We start from the raw sequence: 17,808 nt of genomic DNA, 5'->3' as shown, positions 1-17,808 counted from the left end.
ACAAAATTATTATTACTTTATTTTCTTTTGAGACGGAGTCTTACCATATTGCCCAGGCTGGAGTGCAGTGGCACCATCTTGGCTCACTGCAACCTCCACCTCCTGGGTTCAAGTGATTCTCCTGTCTCAGCCCCCCAAGCAGCTGGGATTACAGGCGCATGCCACCATGCCCGGCTAATTTTTGTATTTTAGTAGAGACAGGGTTTCACCATGTTGGCCAGGCTGGTCTCGAACTCCTGATCTCAGGTGATCCGCCCGCCTTGGCCTCCCAAAGCGCTGGGATTACAGTCATGAGCCACCGCGCCCAGCCACAATTATTTAAAATATTGTATAAAATTATCTTCAAGTTATAAGATATATATGAAACATAAATGAGTTTCATGTTTAGACTTGGGTCCCATCCCCAAGATATCTCATTATGTATATGCAAATATTTCAAAATCCAGAAAAAAAAATCTGAAACACTTCTGGACCCAAGCATTTTGGATAAGAGATACTCCATTTGTTTTGTGCTTTATAGCTTCTTTTCCCATCTAGGATATAAGGTAGCATTAGGCATTGATTTTATTGACATGTCTCTCGTCTACTCTGGAAGAAATTCAACTTCTATAATTAAAAACTTGATAGCTAACTGGAATAAAGCGAATTTTCTTAAGGTAAGGATAATAAGAAAACAAACAAAATGCATAATAAACATCATCTTAAATGGAGAAACATTAGAAGTACTCCTTTTAAAATTAGGAATAATAAGCCAGGTGCAGTTGCTCACACCTGTAATCCCAGCGCTCTGGGAGGCTGAGGCGGATGGATCACCTGAGGACAGCAGTTCGAGACCAGCCTGACCAAAGTGGTGAAACCCCATCTCTACTAATGTAGCAGGATGAGCCGCAGACAAAACCCCTCAGACACCAGGTTAAAGAAGGAAGAGGCTTTATTCGGCTGGGAGCATCGGCAGAATTGCGTCTCAAGAACCGAGCTCCCCAAAGAAAGAGTTCCTGGCCCTTTTAAGGGCTTCCAACTCTAAGAAGTCCACGTGAAAAGGTCGTGATAGATTGAGCAAGCAAGAGGTGTGTGACTATGTCCACAAACACTAGCGGCAGGGGTAAGCAAGGCAAGTATTTCTCTATACCATTGTCTGTGATCTATAGATAGCACGAGCAGTTAGGGTGGGTGTTAATCTTTTTTTTTTTTTTTAAGACAGAGTCTTGCTCTGTTGCCCAGGCTGGAGTGCAGTGGCACAGTCTCGGCTCACTGCAAGCTCCGCCTCCCGGGTTCACGCCATTCTCCTGTCTCAGCCTCCCGAGTAGCTGGGACTCCAGGTGCCTGCCACCACGCCCAGCTAATTTTTTTTGTATTTTTAGTAGAGACACGGTTTCACCATGTTAGCCAGGATGGTCTCGATCTCCTGACCTCGTGATCCGCCCTCCTCGGCCTCCCAAAGTGCTGGGATTACAGGCACGAGCCACCACGCCTGGCCAGGGTGAGGGTTAATCTTTAACCTACAGGCCTGGCCAGTGGCGCTGATCAGTCTGTTATTTTTCAGTTTTTACTTCCTCCTTTTCTTTGGAGACGGGACAGGAGGAGAAATGGCCTCTCTCCTTACTAAAAATAGAAAAAATTAGACAGACCTGTTGGTGCTCAGGAGGCTGAGGCAGGGGAATCACTGGAACCCAGGAGGCAGATGTTGCAGTGAGCCAAGATCATGCCATTGCACTCCAGCCTGGGCAACGAGAGTGAAACTCTGTCTCAAAAAATAAAAATAAAATAAAATGAGGAATAATAGTGCTTACCATCATTCTTTCTATGTAACATTCTATCAAAGATTCTATCAGTCAAAGTTAGCACAGTAACACCAGAAAAGCAAAATCATAAGGATTAGAAAGGAAGAAATATTCTTACTATTTGTAGATGATATGACTGCCTACATAAAAAACTAAAAGGGGGTCAGGCACAATGGCTCATGCTTGTAATCCCAGCACTTTGGGAAGCCAAGGTGGGGAGATCGCTTGAGCCCAGGAGTTCAAGATCAGCCTGGGCAATATGGTGAAACCCTATCTCCACTAAAAATACAAAAACTGAGGTGAGAGGATCACCTAAGCCCTGGGAGGTCGAGGCTGCAGTGAGCCGTGATCACACCACTGCCCTCCAGCCTGGGCAACAGAGTGAGACCCTGTCTCAAAAAAAAAAAAAAAATTTAGCAAGGGGCTGTATTTTGAATCCTGACAACAGACAAATAAAAAGCATAATTTAATTTAAAAAGACACCATTACCAATAGTTACGAACCATACTAAAAGAGATGCAAGAGTATTCATCAAGTATACAAATTTTGCTGAAGGAAACGAAATAAGACCTAATTAAATGAAAAAAATCCATATTCACTGAAATACTTTTTTAATAAGGAAAAATAATTTTTTTATAGGGAGACTTTTTTTTGTCTTTTTCTTTCCTTTTTGTGGAGAACAGGGTCTCGCTATGTTGCCCATGCAGATCTCAAACTCCTGGGCTCAAGCTATCCTCCCCTCTCTGCCTCCCTAAGTGCTGGGATTACAGGTGTGAACCACTCTGCCTTATAATTTATAAGAAGGAACACAAATTTAATATAGTCAAATACTGGTGGCAGGGTTGGGGAAAGTGATGAGGATTTCTTAGACAAGATACAGAAAGTGCTAACTATAAAATGTTGATAAATTCAATCTTATTTAAATTAAGAATTTGTTTCTTAAATATCAGCTTAAATTGTGTGAAAAGATAAGCCACAACTAGAAAAAGATGTTTGCCATACATACACTCTATAATAAAGCATTAGGATCAAGAACATGTGAAAAACTCATATACCTATAAGAAACATACAATTCAATAGAGGAGCAAAATACATGAGTAGATATTTCATAGATGAAGAAATATATATGGCCAGTAAACTTATAAAGAGATATGCAACCTCACTAGTAATCAAGGAAATAAAATATCAAAACCACAGAGACATGCTATTTTATGTCCATTTGATTAAAAAAAGTTATAAAATGTTAGTGACGTGGATCAATAAGATCTCTTATACACTACTGATGAGACTGTAAATTGCTAAATACCACTTTAGAAAACAATTTGACATTATCCTGTGAAATTGGATATTCAATATAACCTTTTTTTTTTTTTAAGAGACAGGGAGGGTCTCACTATATGACCCAGGCTGGCCTTGAACTCCTGGGCTCAAGTGATCTGTCCACCTCAGCCTCCTGAGTAGCTGGGGTTACAGGCCAGCTTCAATATAACTTTTTAATCCAGTAATTCCACTCCTAGGTATCCTTCACCTCTCCATCCTATCCCAGGGGAATTCTTGCATGTGTGCCTCAGGACATATGAATAAGAATCTTCATCATAGCACTGCGTTAGGCCATTCTGCGTTGCTATAAAGGAATACACAAGACTGGGGTAATTTATAAAGAAAAGAGGTTTTAACTGGCTCATAGTTCTGCAGGCTGTACAGGAAGCATGGTGCTGACATCTGCTCAGCTTCTGGTGAGGTTTTGGCCTGCTTACAATCATGGCAGAAGGCAAAGGGGGAGCCAGCATATCACATAGTGAGAGTGGGAGTGAGAGAGAGTGGAGTGACATATACTTTTAAACAACCAGAACTCTGGAGAACTCACTCACTATCACGAGGACAGCACCAAGCCGTGAAGGATCCTCCCCCATGATCCAAATGCCTCTCACCAGGCCCCACCACCAACACTGAAGATAACATTTCAACATGAGATTAGAGGGGACAACATTCAAACTATATCAAGCACTCTTCATAATAGCACAAAAAGTAAAAAATACTCATAGCCCAAATCAAAAGAAGAATGGATATATAAGTAGTAGTATATTCAATATAATGGAATATTTTACAACAATGGAAATAAACTATAGCTACTATGTATGATAACATGCAAGAATCATAGTAACACAATAAATGAAAAATGCAAATCTCAGGAATTATATATAGTGTGTTGTTCGAATACACGTTTGTATAAAGTTCAAAAACAACCGAAATGAAAAGAATATACTTTTAAAGTATGTGTGTGCACACATGTGCAAGCACACACACATGAACTCTTTAAAATTCCTTTAAAAATTCCTTTACAAGGCAAGGATTGTTAAATGCTAGATTCAGGATATCTATGAAGATGGGCAGTAGACAGGATAGAGGAGCAGCATTTAGGTAGATGTAAATTACTGATAATTTTCTATTTGTTTGAGTGCTGGATTGAGTGCTGGGTTCAGGGATATTCATTATGTTATTAATAAATAATAAACGTTGAATGGCCCATATATGGACCATTGATGATTGTATACCATGAATTAAAGATTACAATTAATCCAATTCTATATACCCAAGTTCAAAGAGAAAATATATTAATAATAGCAATCATTTATATAGTGCTTACCATGTGCCAGGCACTGTTCTAAGCTCTTTATATAGTTTAACCCATTTAATTTTCCCTGTGAGGAGAAAACCAAGGCCCAGAGAGGTTACCAGTAACTCTTCTGAGGCCCATAGCAGAGCTGGGATTTAATCCAGGCTCGCAGCCTCCAGAGTCTGTACTCTTAATCACTACCCTATAAGGTGTCTAAATAAATAAAAGAGATAATTACATTACGGCTTAGTCATGAAAAAGTTATAGCAGAGTGCTTTCTATAACAATATTAAAGGAGGAACCACATGGACAGCTCTGTAAGGATACTAAAACCCCCTGAATTGTATTACTTTGAGTGGGTAAACTTTATGGTATATAAATTATATCTTAATAAAGCTGTTAAAAAAAACTCTCACAGACCACAAATAGTGATTTTGTAACACAAACTGGGTCCTGAATGCTTGTTTGCTACTTGTGGGACTTAATATTTGCCTAAGGGTAAAAAGATACACTTTTTCTGCAGACCAAACAAAATAAACCTCACTGTCAAGACACCACTCATTTTATGAAGGAAGATGAAATAGAAAATTTTAATCTGCTATTATGGATAGAAAAAAATTTTCAATTCCCAGCTTTAGCCTCTTTTTTGCATCTGCCAGGAAATTGGATGGCTCTCAACTCTCAAGATAAATTTCATATTGCAGTTGTAATTTTTTGTGCGTATATTGAGGATACACAAACAATAAAACCTAGGAAAGATGAGGGTGGAAAGAGGACATTTGATTGAAAACATACACATAAGTTTAAGATGCCAGTATGTTTTCAATCTTTATTAAGCTTAATTTATATACCATAAAGTTTATGCATTTAAAATACACAATTCTAAAATTAGCTGGGCGTGGTTGTGCATACCTGTAATCCCAGCTACTTTGGAGGCTGAGGCAGGAGAATCACCTCAACCCGGGAGGTGGAGGCTTCAGTGAGCTGAGATTGCATCACTGCACTCCAGCCTAGGCAACTGAGCAACACTCCATCAAATAAATAAATAAATAAATAAAGTATACAGTTCAGTGGTTTTTTTTTTTTTTTTTTTACTATCCTTACAGAGCTGCTCTGATGCTCAGGGAATCTGCTGGTAACTTAACTCTGTTTTCTTTCATTTTTTTCTTTTTTGAGACAGAGTCTTGATCTGTCGTCCAGGCCGGAGTGCTGTGGCACCATTTCAGCTCACTGCAACCTCTGTCTCCTGGGTTCAAGCGATTTTCCTGCCTTCGCCTCCCGAGTAGCTGGGATTACAGGCGTCTGCTACCAGGCCTGGCTAATTTTTGTATTTTTAGTAGAGACACGGGGTGGGGTTTCACCATGTTGGCCATGCTGATCTCCAACTCCTGACCTCAAGTGATACACCCATCTTGGTCTCCCAAAGTGCTGGGATTACAGGCGTGAGCCACTTTGTCCAGCCCTGTTTTCATGACCACCGAAAATCCTCCTCACCTAGGTCAGCTCTCCTCACAAATCTGGCCATTGATCACAAAGAGATCAAATGAAAGCTCAGGTTGCACCTTAACAATTCCAACAGCAACAGCAAAAGAAGGGTTCAAAGTCCTGGCCAACTAAACCATGGGTCACTTTTATCCACTTTTACACATGTGCCCTCTCTAAAGCACACATGTAAACAGAGGATAAAACCTAACTTGGTTGGGTGCAGTGGCTCACATCTGTAATCCCAGTGCTTTGGGGAGGCTGAGATAGGAGGATCACTTGAGGCCAGTAGTTTGAGATAAGCCTGGGCAAGACAGCTAGACCCCATTGCTACAAAAAATTAAAAAATTAGCTTAGTGTGGTGGTGTGTGCCTGTGGTCCTAGCTACATGGAAGGCTGAATCGGGAGGATTGCTTGAGCCCAGGAATTTGAGGTTGCAGTGAGTTATGACTGCACCATTACACTCCAGCCTGGGTGACAGAGCAAGTCCCTGTCTCTAAAACAAAAACAAAAACAAAACAAAACAACAAAAAAGAAAAAACAAAAAAATAAAAAACTCACTAAGCAGCTTTATGCTTTAAAGCAGGGGTTCCCAGACCCCAGGCTGTGGACCAGTAATGGTCAGTTGCCTGTTAGGACGTGGCTGCACAGCAGGTGAGGGGCAGGGGAGGGAGCATTACTGCCTGAGCTCTGCCTCCTGACAGATCAGCAGAGGCATTTGATTCTCAGAGGAGGGCTAACCCTATTGTGAATGGAGTATGTGAGGGATGTGGGTTGTGTGTTCCTTATGATAATCTAATGCCTGATGATCTGAGGTGGAACAGTTCCATGAAACTGGTCCCTGATGCCAAAAAGTTTGGGGACCACTGCTTTAAAGAACACAAAGGATTTTCAGGTAGTATCTGCTGGAAGCCAGGGGAGGGGGTAATTTTGGGGACAATAACACAAAGGAAATGAAAACAATCACTTATTTTAACTACAGCATGGATCCAACTTATGTCATTCGTTTTGGAAACACACACACACACACACACACACACATACACATCACAGGCAATATTTTGGCTGTTACTCTTAATGGAATCTAGGCCTTTTCCATCTAACCATAAAACTTACTAGCACTCTTGGCTCCAGGCAGATTTCCAGTCCCCCTAGGCAAGCCTTTGTACTATAGCCAGCTGCAGGCAGTAGCTTCCATCAAGCTCCCTGGTATTTGAAGTGGCAAGCCACTAAGCTTGGCATGCCTCTGGTGCATGTTCACACAGACTGGGTGTCTGTTTATCTCCCTGAATTATTTCTCTCAAATCTTGTGCTCCCTCAACCCCTATCTTGAAGTTTGGAAAACTACTGATTTGGTCATTATCTTTTTCTTTGATCAGTGAGTCACCTTAGCAGGTCTATTTAGGTTAAAAAGTCACTCTGGTGCCTGGTTTATTATCTCGATTGGTTATTACATTGAGTAATCAGATAATGGCTTAACTTCAATTTCCATTTGTGGTCTATTAATATAACCTTGAAACAGATTTAAACCCAGCTATAACTTTTTATTTCATGCTTTTACAAATAATGTGTTCATGTGTTTTTTATCCTCCAGCATCCAGATTTTTATCTTTAAATACCATCTCCCACTAAAAGGAACCAGAGCTCTCTGGAGAAATGGCTGATTCCACAACTGGGGCAGGAAATGTATCAGGTAAGTCCGGAAGAAAATAATGGAGAAAGGAAGAGTGGGAAGAGTGATGCAGATGAAACAAGATTGACATGATTTGATAATTGCTGAAATAGGGTGTTGGGTACACATGGGAGTTCTTTAAAGTATTCTTTTATAAATTTTAAACTTTTTCCACAAAAATAGTTTAAGGAAAGTTAAAAATGTTATTTTTTAAACTGAAGGAGTAATAGCGCCCTTTGTAGAAACAAAAGATTTCTACAAAGAAAAGTCTCCCTCCTACTCCAGACCCTCGCACCCCTCTTCAGGGCAATCCTAGTAACAATTTCCCGTGTGTTTGTCAAGAAAGTTTCCATGAAAATATATTTTTTAAATGTACATACTCATAAATACAAACGTTTTTAAAACCACAAATGGTAGCGTATTATACACATTATTTTATGCCTTATGAAGTTTTATTTCCCATTTTAATACAATGAAGATGTCTACACATTACAATATTGTGGATTTTTATGCTTTACAATTGAGCTTCTTCCTTCGAGTTTCTTTGATCTAATCAAGAGATAGAAGGCCTCCAGCTTCACATTCCTCACAATTATTTACAAAAAGAAGGATGGCTCAGCCAAGGCTAAATTTAGGTTACAGTCCCTAATCTTAACACAGTTTTTAAGTTTAGGTTTCAGCTTTTGGGATATTATTGTTACCTTGAAAAATGTCATGTTTAAAAACATCTCACACCCTCTACTATAGATTGGATCTTGGGAAATAGGGTTGAGGACCGGATCAATACGAGAATCCTCATAACCTCCGCCCCGGCGCGAACCTGGGAGGGCTGCAGACAGTCTAAAGGCTGTGGTGACCTCAGCGCTGCGTCCCTCCAGCAACCGGCGAGTGCTGGGGCACAGGCCATACCCCCCTAAGCTCGGCATCGCCTGCACCTCTCACAGGTGCTCTGTCCGCCACAGTAACGCACTATGGAAAGGAAAGTTGTACGGCGAACGACTGAAGGAGCCAAACGAGGTGGATCTGGAGCGGCCGCAAGGTGCCTGTGCTGCTGGCTTTTAACACACAATAAGAGTGCCAAGGGATACAAGAAGCCACAGGGGGAAAAACAAGGGACATATCTGCATGGAGCCTAAATTTCGCTTGGTGATTTTCAGGGTAGAAGCATTACATATTAAAAACACTGCTATTTTAGGGGAATACAGAATTTAAAAATCCACACAGATTCGCAACATAAAACATGCCGCCCAAAGACACGTCCGCGGTGTCCCGACAGTTCCGGCTCCGCCCGCGGGCCACGAGGCGGGGAGCGACAGTCACTCCCCTCGGTTACCCGGAGTACTTGGGCGGGAACGGGTAGCTCGCGGGAGAGACGGGCTCCTGGGCGAGGGCTGCGTCTTAGTAGCCCTGCTTCCTAGCTCTCGAGGTCCCGCGTGTTACGTGTTAGCACCGCCCGGGGGCGTCAGCATGACCCGAGGCTGCAGGAACCGTGAACTCTCTGCCCCGCGGGCCCAGGTGACCGCGGGCGGCGCTCTCCCGCGCGCGGGGGGCGGGGCTCCCCCCGGCTGTTCACTCAGCTACCACAGCGACGTAAAATGGTGTCCGCTAGGCGTCCCAGGACGGCTTCCTGAGGGACTGGAGGGCCCCGACAGCCGGAGAGCCTACCCCGCCCCTTGGCCGGCACAGGCACGACGGCGGGGAGCTCAGAAGTTTCGAACTCCAAGGGCCGAAGCACAGCCAAATACCCGACGGAACTTAACAAATGTTTGTGGGGAGAACGCCGAAAACGCAGGGAGGCGGGGCTGGCGCACAGTCACCCTCTCGCGACATCTAAGTGACGTCGCACAGCAAGCACGTGTTCTAGTCTTTCACCTTCAGTCAGCCTCCTCCGTTATACAGGCCTACCCCTTTAAGCGAGTGATGGACAGTTATTTCAGCCTATCAACTTCCTTGCCGACATCCAATCAGATTTAAACTTCTTTTAGCCGCCGGAGGAGTTGGAAAAAGGGGGTCGAAAGAGGGAGCTTACCGTCTCTCGCGATATCGCTGTGAGCCTGCCTCTCTGGAAAAAACGCCGAAACTGATGGCCCGACCTCCCAAATAGTGGTTTAAAGGACGGGTTTATAAGCCAATGAAAGGGATAAGGAGGTGGGGTTGCTGCTTTCACTGAGCAAGAAGTACCGTTACAGGGCAGACTTTTTGTCCAATCAACACCTCAACACTTTGGGTCACGTGACCGCAGAGTGCGAGGGGCGGAGCTACAGTCTGGCGCGAGGAACCGTTAAGATAGACAACAAATGTAACCAATGAGGTACTCCGACTAGGGGGTTGGAAACCCAATAACAGTGGTTGGGCGGGCGCCTTCCTGGAGCGCGGGGAGATGTAAAGATAGACAAATAATTTTCCCAATGAGACTGTAGAAGAGAGAGCTAATTGGCCAATGAGGACTGCGGGGCGGGACCCTGTGCCGCGGCGGAGTCCAAGATGGCGGCGTGCGGTTCCGCTGTGTGAAACGAGCGCGGGGCGGCGGGTTACTCAGCTCCGCGGAGACGACCTCCGACGACCCGCAACAATGAAGGGAAAAGAGCGCTCGCCAGTGAAGGCCAAACGCTCTCGTGGTGGTGAGGACTCGACTTCCCGCGGTGAGCGGAGCAAGAAGTTAGGGGGCTCTGGTGGCAGCAATGGGAGCAGCAGCGGAAAGACCGATAGCGGCGGTGGGTCGCGGCGGAGTCTCCACCTGGACAAGTCCAGCAGTCGAGGTGGCAGCCGCGAGTATGACACCGGTGGGGGCAGCTCCAGTAGCCGCTTGCATAGTTATAGCTCCCCGAGCACCAAAAATTCTTCGGGCGGGGGCGAGTCGCGCAGCAGCTCCCGGGGTGGAGGCGGGGAGTCACGTTCCTCTGGGGCCGCCTCCTCAGCTCCCGGCGGCGGGGACGGCGCGGAATACAAGACTCTGAAGATAAGCGAATTGGGGTCCCAGCTTAGTGACGAAGCGGTGGAGGACGGCCTGTTTCATGAGTTCAAACGCTTCGGTGATGTAAGTGTGAAAATCAGTCATCTGTCGGGTTCTGGCAGCGGGGATGAGCGGGTAGCCTTTGTGAACTTCCGGCGGCCAGAGGACGCGCGGGCGGCCAAGCATGCCAGAGGCCGCCTGGTGCTCTATGACCGGCCTCTGAAGATAGAAGCTGTGTATGTGAGCCGGCGCCGCAGCCGCTCCCCTTTAGACAAAGATACTTATCCTCCATCAGCCAGCGTGGTCGGGGCCTCTGTAGGTGGTCACCGGCACCCCCCTGGAGGTGGTGGAGGCCAGAGATCACTTTCCCCTGGTGGCGCTGCTTTGGGATACAGAGACTACCGGCTGCAGCAGTTGGCTCTTGGCCGCCTGCCCCCTCCACCTCCGCCACCATTGCCTCGAGACCTGGAGAGAGAAAGAGACTACCCGTTCTATGAGAGAGTGCGCCCTGCATACAGTCTTGAGCCAAGGGTGGGAGCTGGAGCAGGTGCTGCTCCTTTCAGAGAAGTGGATGAGATTTCACCCGAGGATGATCAGCGAGCTAACCGGACGCTCTTCTTGGGCAACCTAGACATCACTGTAACGGAGAGTGATTTAAGAAGGGCGTTTGATCGCTTTGGAGTCATCACAGAAGTAGATATCAAGAGGCCTTCTCGCGGCCAGACTAGTACTTACGGCTTTCTCAAATTTGAGAACTTAGATATGTCTCACCGGGCCAAATTAGCAATGTCTGGCAAAATTATAATTCGGAATCCTATCAAAATTGGTTATGGTAAAGCTACACCCACCACCCGCCTCTGGGTGGGAGGCCTGGGACCTTGGGTTCCTCTTGCTGCCCTGGCACGAGAATTTGATCGATTTGGCACCATACGCACCATAGACTACCGAAAAGGTGATAGTTGGGCATATATCCAGTATGAAAGCCTGGATGCAGCGCATGCTGCCTGGACCCATATGCGGGGCTTCCCACTTGGTGGCCCAGATCGACGCCTTAGAGTAGACTTTGCCGACACCGAACATCGTTACCAGCAGCAGTATCTGCAGCCTCTGCCCTTGACTCATTATGAGCTGGTGACAGATGCTTTTGGACATCGGGCACCAGACCCTTTGAGGGGTGCTCGGGATAGGACACCACCCTTACTATACAGAGATCGTGATAGGGACCTTTATCCTGACTCTGATTGGGTGCCACCCCCACCCCCAGTCCGAGAACGCAGCACTCGGACTGCAGCTACTTCTGTGCCTGCTTACGAGCCACTGGATAGCCTAGATCGCAGGCGGGATGGTTGGTCCTTGGACCGGGACAGAGGTGATCGAGATCTGCCCAGCAGCAGAGACCAGCCTAGGAAGCGAAGGCTGCCTGAGGAGAGTGGAGGACGTCATCTGGATAGGTCTCCTGAGAGTGACCGCCCACGAAAACGTCACTGCGCTCCTTCTCCTGACCGCAGTCCAGAATTGAGCAGTAGCCGGGATCGTTACAACAGCGACAATGATCGATCTTCCCGTCTTCTCTTGGAAAGGCCCTCTCCAATCAGAGACAGACGAGGTAGTTTGGAGAAGAGCCAGGGTGACAAGCGAGACCGTAAAAACTCTGCATCAGCTGAACGAGATAGGAAGCACCGGACAACTGCTCCCACTGAGGGAAAAAGCCCTCTGAAAAAAGAAGACCGCTCTGATGGGAGTGCACCTAGCACCAGCACTGCTTCCTCCAAGCTGAAGTCCCCGTCCCAGAAACAGGATGGGGGGACAGCCCCTGTGGCATCAGCCTCTCCCAAACTCTGTTTGGCCTGGCAGGGCATGCTTCTACTGAAGAACAGCAACTTTCCTTCCAACATGCATCTGTTGCAGGGTGACCTCCAAGTGGCTAGTAGTCTTCTTGTGGAGGGTTCAACTGGAGGCAAAGTGGCCCAGCTCAAGATCACTCAGCGTCTCCGTTTGGACCAGCCCAAGTTGGATGAAGTAACTCGACGCATCAAAGTAGCAGGGCCCAATGGTTATGCCATTCTTTTGGCTGTGCCTGGAAGTTCTGACAGCCGGTCCTCCTCTTCCTCAGCTGCATCAGACACTGCCACTTCTACTCAGAGGCCACTTAGGAACCTTGTGTCCTATTTAAAGCAAAAGCAGGCAGCCGGGGTGATCAGCCTCCCTGTGGGGGGCAACAAAGACAAGGAAAACACCGGGGTCCTTCATGCCTTCCCACCTTGTGAGTTCTCCCAGCAGTTCCTGGATTCCCCTGCCAAGGCACTGGCCAAATCTGAAGAAGATTACCTGGTCATGATCATTGTCCGTGGTGCGTCCTAAAGTCCATGTGTAACTTGTATTTACTACTTTGACATGGTTCCTGTTTTGTGATGTGTAATGGGATACAGCATCAGATGCAATTTTCTTTTTAGTTGTTAGTTGTAACATTTTCTTTTTTATATTTTTATAAACGTCTTTAAAATAGAAATCAGGACAGTTTAGCTATTTTTTTTTGTTTGTTTAGCTATTATTTTAAGTGAAAGGGCTGCCCTAAAGGTAGCAGGCAGGCAGACAGATTTGCTTTAATTAGGAGTTCCCACCCTTATGAGTAATTTTTTTTCTCTATTCAGTTGTTTTTTTTTTAAATCTTGAGCTTAAAAAATCCTCAGAGTTACAAAACCAAAATTTTGAAAAGTCAGAATTTGGAGAAAGGAGTCCACTGACCATATAAAGAGAGTAATAGCCACCTAAAAATGACTCGATTGGTGTGTAGGTAAATAATTCTTTTACCAGAAATGTGTGTGACTGAAATTTGATCAGGGATCTCAAAGATATGCTGGTAAATTGTATAGCAATGTAATTATTTTAATCAGGTATTTGAGTATTTCTTAAGATACAGTTTATTCCCAGAGAGTTTGCTTTAACATGCATTTTTAAAATCATTTGTTCTAGAGTTCTGTATCCCATATATGCACTTTTGGTTTGTAGCAGTAACTGTTCAGTAAAAATTAAGGACTGTGTTACAAACCATATATGTCTTATGCTTACACTAGTATGCAAGAAGTGAGTAGGTGCTTTGAAAATCAGAATTATTTGGTCAGTTATTGGTGTGTGGTGGTGTTTTTACTGACTTTTTCAGAGAGGTGTAGCAGGTACAGTTCTAATCATGCATATTTCAAAACTAAGTGTTCTTCATCAAAGATGAGTTTTTGTTTTTGTATCAATTCAAATTTCTGGTTTCAATAATAGAAAGAAGAGTTGTCTGCAGGCTCATAGTCATCTTTTATTTCAGTGGGCATTTAAATCAGCCATATTTGGATTGCAGAATTTCTTAAAAAGTCATCATAAAATGCCTTTGACATGCTCTTTTAAAATTTTGCTTGTCTTTTTATTTTCATATTTAAACAGTAGTGACATTACATTATTGAAAATGTTTTGAACATCTTGGAAATTTTATGTTCAATATTCTCACTGCTGTCCAGCTACGGAATTGAAATGTCAGTGTAGGAAAACCTTTTTTAATTGTTTTATTTTCCCAGACACCCGGAATTAATACAGGATCATTTAACTTAGCCTCACAGTTTTTTTTTTTTCAAAGGTGAGAATGATATCAATCTCTGGTTCTCAACAAGGACTTTTGCTGCTTAACAGTAATGGATTTTTTTTTTTTTTTTAATCTATCCCCTCTGTCCCACCCCTAATTTGTCAGGTCATTAGTAAGTATATTTTTCTCCCTTGATTTAAGTGCTGAAGACTTCAGCTAAGGCCCTTGATATTTAATTATGATTAGAGACTTTTGGACCTTCTGGATCATGGTCATGTTTCTGTTCTATGAAAGTGACTTAACTTGAAGCCTGGCAGAACCCAACTGTTTTCTTTCTGTTATCAAAGCTGGTAGTTTTGAAATAGCACCAATAATAACCCAGGGAAATGTCATGTAATTTTTATTTTCCATTATGACAGGTGTCTAATGCATGTCAGCACGAAAGTGTCATCACTGCTGTGTCATCCCTCTTGGTTTTCACTATGCATCTATAATTTTTTAAGTTTGCAGGTTTTGTGGGGGTTTTTGTTTGTTTGTTTTTAAACTGGAAAAACTAGCCATTTTGAGAGAAGGAAGGTTCTAGGCTATGAGCATGAAGGTCCTTGTGCCTCTTGGGAAAATACCTGAAATCCTATAATGAAGACTTTTGATGCTTCTTGCTTTCAAAAAGCTGTGCTTGGTTTGGAGTAGACACCTGTTCAGAAACTAATGCAAGTGTGGAGTCTGCATACGTGGGCTCATAGTATAATTTGTGGCCAGCTACATTTTTCCAGTTTAAATAAACTCACTAACCATTAATTTTTGAATATCTTTTGTTGAGATAGTTGGACAAATGATTTTGCTCTTTTGGAGAGTGAAGTCCATGACATCTAATTTTACTGTCATCCAAAATGTGTGTTTTATTTCTTTTCTTTTACTTTCTTTTTTTTTGTTTGTTTTTTGTTTTTTGTTAGTGTGACAGCTTACAGAAGAGTACTATGTTTTTGCTCCATGTTTGTTTGAATCTTTACCTGACATTGCCGCTTTTGTTAGGTCTGGGCAATTTGTGCTTCAGTGTTTTTGAAACAATGGCTTGATACCATTTCTAAATGTATGTATTATAAAAAACTAATTATGTTTAGTTGGTCATTACCTACAGAGTGCCATAGTCCACATGAACCTCATATTTGTACTGCCCATTCTTTTGTGCAGGTTCATAATATCCATAAAGTATCTAGTTAAACCTTAAGAATTCGAATGAAAGCAAAAGTCTAAAACCGGTTCTACTTCTCATTAGCCAGGATTTAATAATCCCAACGTTGAATGTTCTTTGTAACAACCAATTTTTTTCTATCTTTCTTCTTTAATTATTTTAATGTAGTTGATTTTTCTGGAACTCAGTTAAAATGAATGGAAAGAAAACTTCAGGATATCATTTAATGACTATTAAGTATTATTGGTAAAAACGTGAAGATAAGACTTTTAGATCACAGCTTCAAATTTTATGGAAAATTAAGCAAGCAATACCTAGCCAATAGTTCTGCTTAACTTTTTGGTTAAGTATTTTGTTGGGATTCCTATAAATAATTTTTCACACAAAGTTTTAAATTTCTGGTGTACTTTGACTCTCAACTGAGAGTGGATAGAGTTTTTCTTTTGAGGATTACATCTTAAAATGTCCATCACCTGGCTGGTTATAAGCATTTGTCACCTTTTGAAGGTAAAATATACTCTGGCCCTTCTTGACTCAGTTACAGGTCATTTTAGGTCCAGTAATAAGAGTCAGGTGTTTGGTTATTGCTTTCAGAGTCAGACATTGTTTAGGTTTATTTAAAAACTATTAGCAGGTTTTCACTGACAATGCTTTTTTAAAAATAAAAAATGTAAATCCACTTTTTTAAGGCAGATTGTTCATTATGCATATACAGCTTGAACTATAGTTTGGGTCCATATAGGAACCAATCACCAAAAACTCTGGTAACAGAATTAGGAAATCCTCTTGAGAAGAGGGCCTTAATGACCTTTTATGTGAAAAAAATTTTGGAGAGAATTTCTGGACATTTTTTTTTTCTGTCTCTCTCACAGGGTTTGGTTTTCAGATAGGAGTTAGGTATGAGAACAAGAAGAGAGAAAACTTGGCGCTGACCCTGTTATAGTGGTTATAGTGGTGTCCCTAAAGGGAGGAAATGATTTCAGGTAACCACAGTGAAATGTTAAGCTGAATGAAGAGTTTTATATGTATGGTTTAAACAGAGTTGAAAAGTGAGATTCCTGAAGTGTTCTTTGGCTGTTTAACAATTATTTGTATGAGTGTTTTCTTAAAATAACGGCTGCTGTCTTTGGTAACATAGATGAGGGTGGATTTTTAAATGGCTTTGTATCGACCCCTTTCTACAATAATGTGGAGTAGTCTATGTTGCTCCATATAAATTACAGAATGAAAATAGATGGGGCAAAAGTTTGACTAAACTTCACCTTTTTATAGTTTCACTTTTTAAGTTATATTTAGAATATATTGATAGATTATAAATTGATTGTGAAACTTTTTTCTGAATTTTTTCAACATGTTTTACTCAGTTACATGAGTGTAAAGGATATTTTCAGTCCTGTTATCTTCAATTGCAGTCTTTAAAAAAACCCACCCTATTGTTCTACTTGTTATATGTCTATTCATACAGTAAATTCATTTCAAGGTTTATGCCAGTGGGTATTATTGGTGCTTTTTGAAGTTGAGGTGAACCATCCAGGAAGGTCTTGTTAATGTTATGTTCATCTATAATGGCATAGGGGAAATATATATATTTTTAATATTGTAAACATTTGTACTGAATAACCTTTTTTTCCCCCCCCTCCGCAAGCAAAACTGGTTGAACAGCGGATGAAGATATGGAATTCAAAGCTCTAATGGACCTTTTTGAAGAGAAGTTGTGGCTTATGTGGAGTTTACATGGGCCTCTGATGGAAGAAAGCTAATCTGTTTAGTATTTGTGCATTTTACTAAAATGGCAGCTTAAAGTTGTGTATCTGCTATTGTGATGCCAATGCCGGTGTTTTAAGTGGAAAAAAAATGACCTCTTTGCTTTGTGCTGTGTACACAAGATTTCTGGAAAAGTAAAGAAAAACCCTTTTTATGGCTCACACAGCTTAAGAGTAGCTGTCTCTCAAACCGTGCGCTCACAGTTGAGCTGCTTTTGTTTTATTCTAAATAAATTGTTTCTTTTGAGGAAAATGTTTTTCTGCCTGGAAGTGAATTGACGGCAAACCTTTGACCCCTTTGTTTGCAGCCGAGGGGGTGCTTGCTGCTGCTCAGATCTTGTATGTCTTGAGCAAGAAGCAGGGAGACCATCAATTTCATTTTGACTATCACGGTGTGTCAATTCTGAAGGATCACTAGTGTTACTGTTGACCCCCTTTGTTTGCAGTGAAGGGGATCATTTGCTTCTCGGTTCTCAACGTGATGAGGAAATGGTGCTGTTTGCTGGCACGCAAGAAGCCGGGGCAGGCACCCTAAGCCTCACCACAGTGCCTGAGTCGGGGGCTTTTGCTGGTATGAAGAGCTGGAGTTGCTGAAATTTAAGTTTTGATTTATTTTGTTCACCCATCACGTTTGGCCTTAGTTTCATTTTTAATTTGAAGAAAAGTTTGAAATTGCTTTATCTTGCACTTAACATTTGCACCAAATTGCCAAAAGAAGGAGAAATGCTCCGTTTGCTTTTTAAATGTTAATGATGATGTTAATAAAGCCTTTCCTGACACATT

The 17,808-nt window shown here is 42.7% G+C and overlaps 1 protein-coding gene and 1 long non-coding RNA gene across 6 annotated transcripts in view; one reads left to right on the top strand and one right to left on the bottom strand.

The window, feature by feature from the left end:
* LOC104002403 (uncharacterized) overlaps window positions 1–9,761 on the bottom strand; it is a 52,825-nt gene extending 43,064 nt beyond the window's left edge. Inside the window, exons 1-2 of one of the 3 annotated variants that reach the window (XR_008548381.2) lie at window positions 9,582–9,712; window positions 1,629–1,741 (exon numbers count right to left, since the gene is read on the bottom strand). This is a non-coding gene — a long non-coding RNA (uncharacterized LOC104002403). Of the gene's footprint in view, window positions 1–1,628; window positions 1,742–9,581 lie in introns of all 3 variants that reach the window. The other 2 variants (XR_010152870.1, XR_010152869.1) reach the window with 2 other exon arrangements.
* On the top strand, window positions 9,611–17,278 carry LOC134806918 (RNA binding motif protein 15). 3 transcript variants are annotated; one of them, XM_063798571.1, is made up of 3 exons: window positions 9,611–12,855; window positions 16,135–16,245; window positions 16,908–17,278. In XM_063798571.1, exons 1-2 carry the CDS (start codon window positions 9,993–9,995, stop codon window positions 16,203–16,205), a joined length of 2,934 nt encoding a protein of 977 aa, XP_063654641.1. In that variant the 5' UTR covers window positions 9,611–9,992; the 3' UTR covers window positions 16,206–16,245; window positions 16,908–17,278. The 3 variants fall into 3 exon arrangements, with proteins under 3 accessions (XP_063654641.1, XP_063654643.1, XP_063654635.1); XM_063798573.1 differs by lacking the exon at window positions 16,135–16,245; XM_063798565.1 differs by having other exon boundaries at window positions 16,135–17,278.
* The last annotated feature ends 530 nt before the right edge of the window (window positions 17,279–17,808 follow it).

The sequence above is a fragment of the Pan troglodytes genome, chromosome 1 (assembly GCF_028858775.2).
Source record: "Pan troglodytes isolate AG18354 chromosome 1, NHGRI_mPanTro3-v2.0_pri, whole genome shotgun sequence".
Taxonomy (NCBI): Eukaryota; Metazoa; Chordata; class Mammalia; order Primates; family Hominidae; genus Pan; species Pan troglodytes.
This window is presented reverse-complemented; position numbering and strand designations above follow the sequence as displayed.

What these genes read in the sequence shown, in the direction of transcription:
- LOC134806918 (XM_063798571.1), top strand. Translation starts at nt 9,993, where the DNA reads ATGAGGACTGCGGGGCGGGACCCTGTGCCGCGGCGGAGTCCAAGATGG. An exon ending in GGTCATGATCATTGTCCGTG is followed by an intron (nt 12,856 to 16,134) that starts GTGCGTCCTAAA and finishes TCTCTCTCACAG; the next exon opens with GGTTTGGTTTTCAGATAGGA.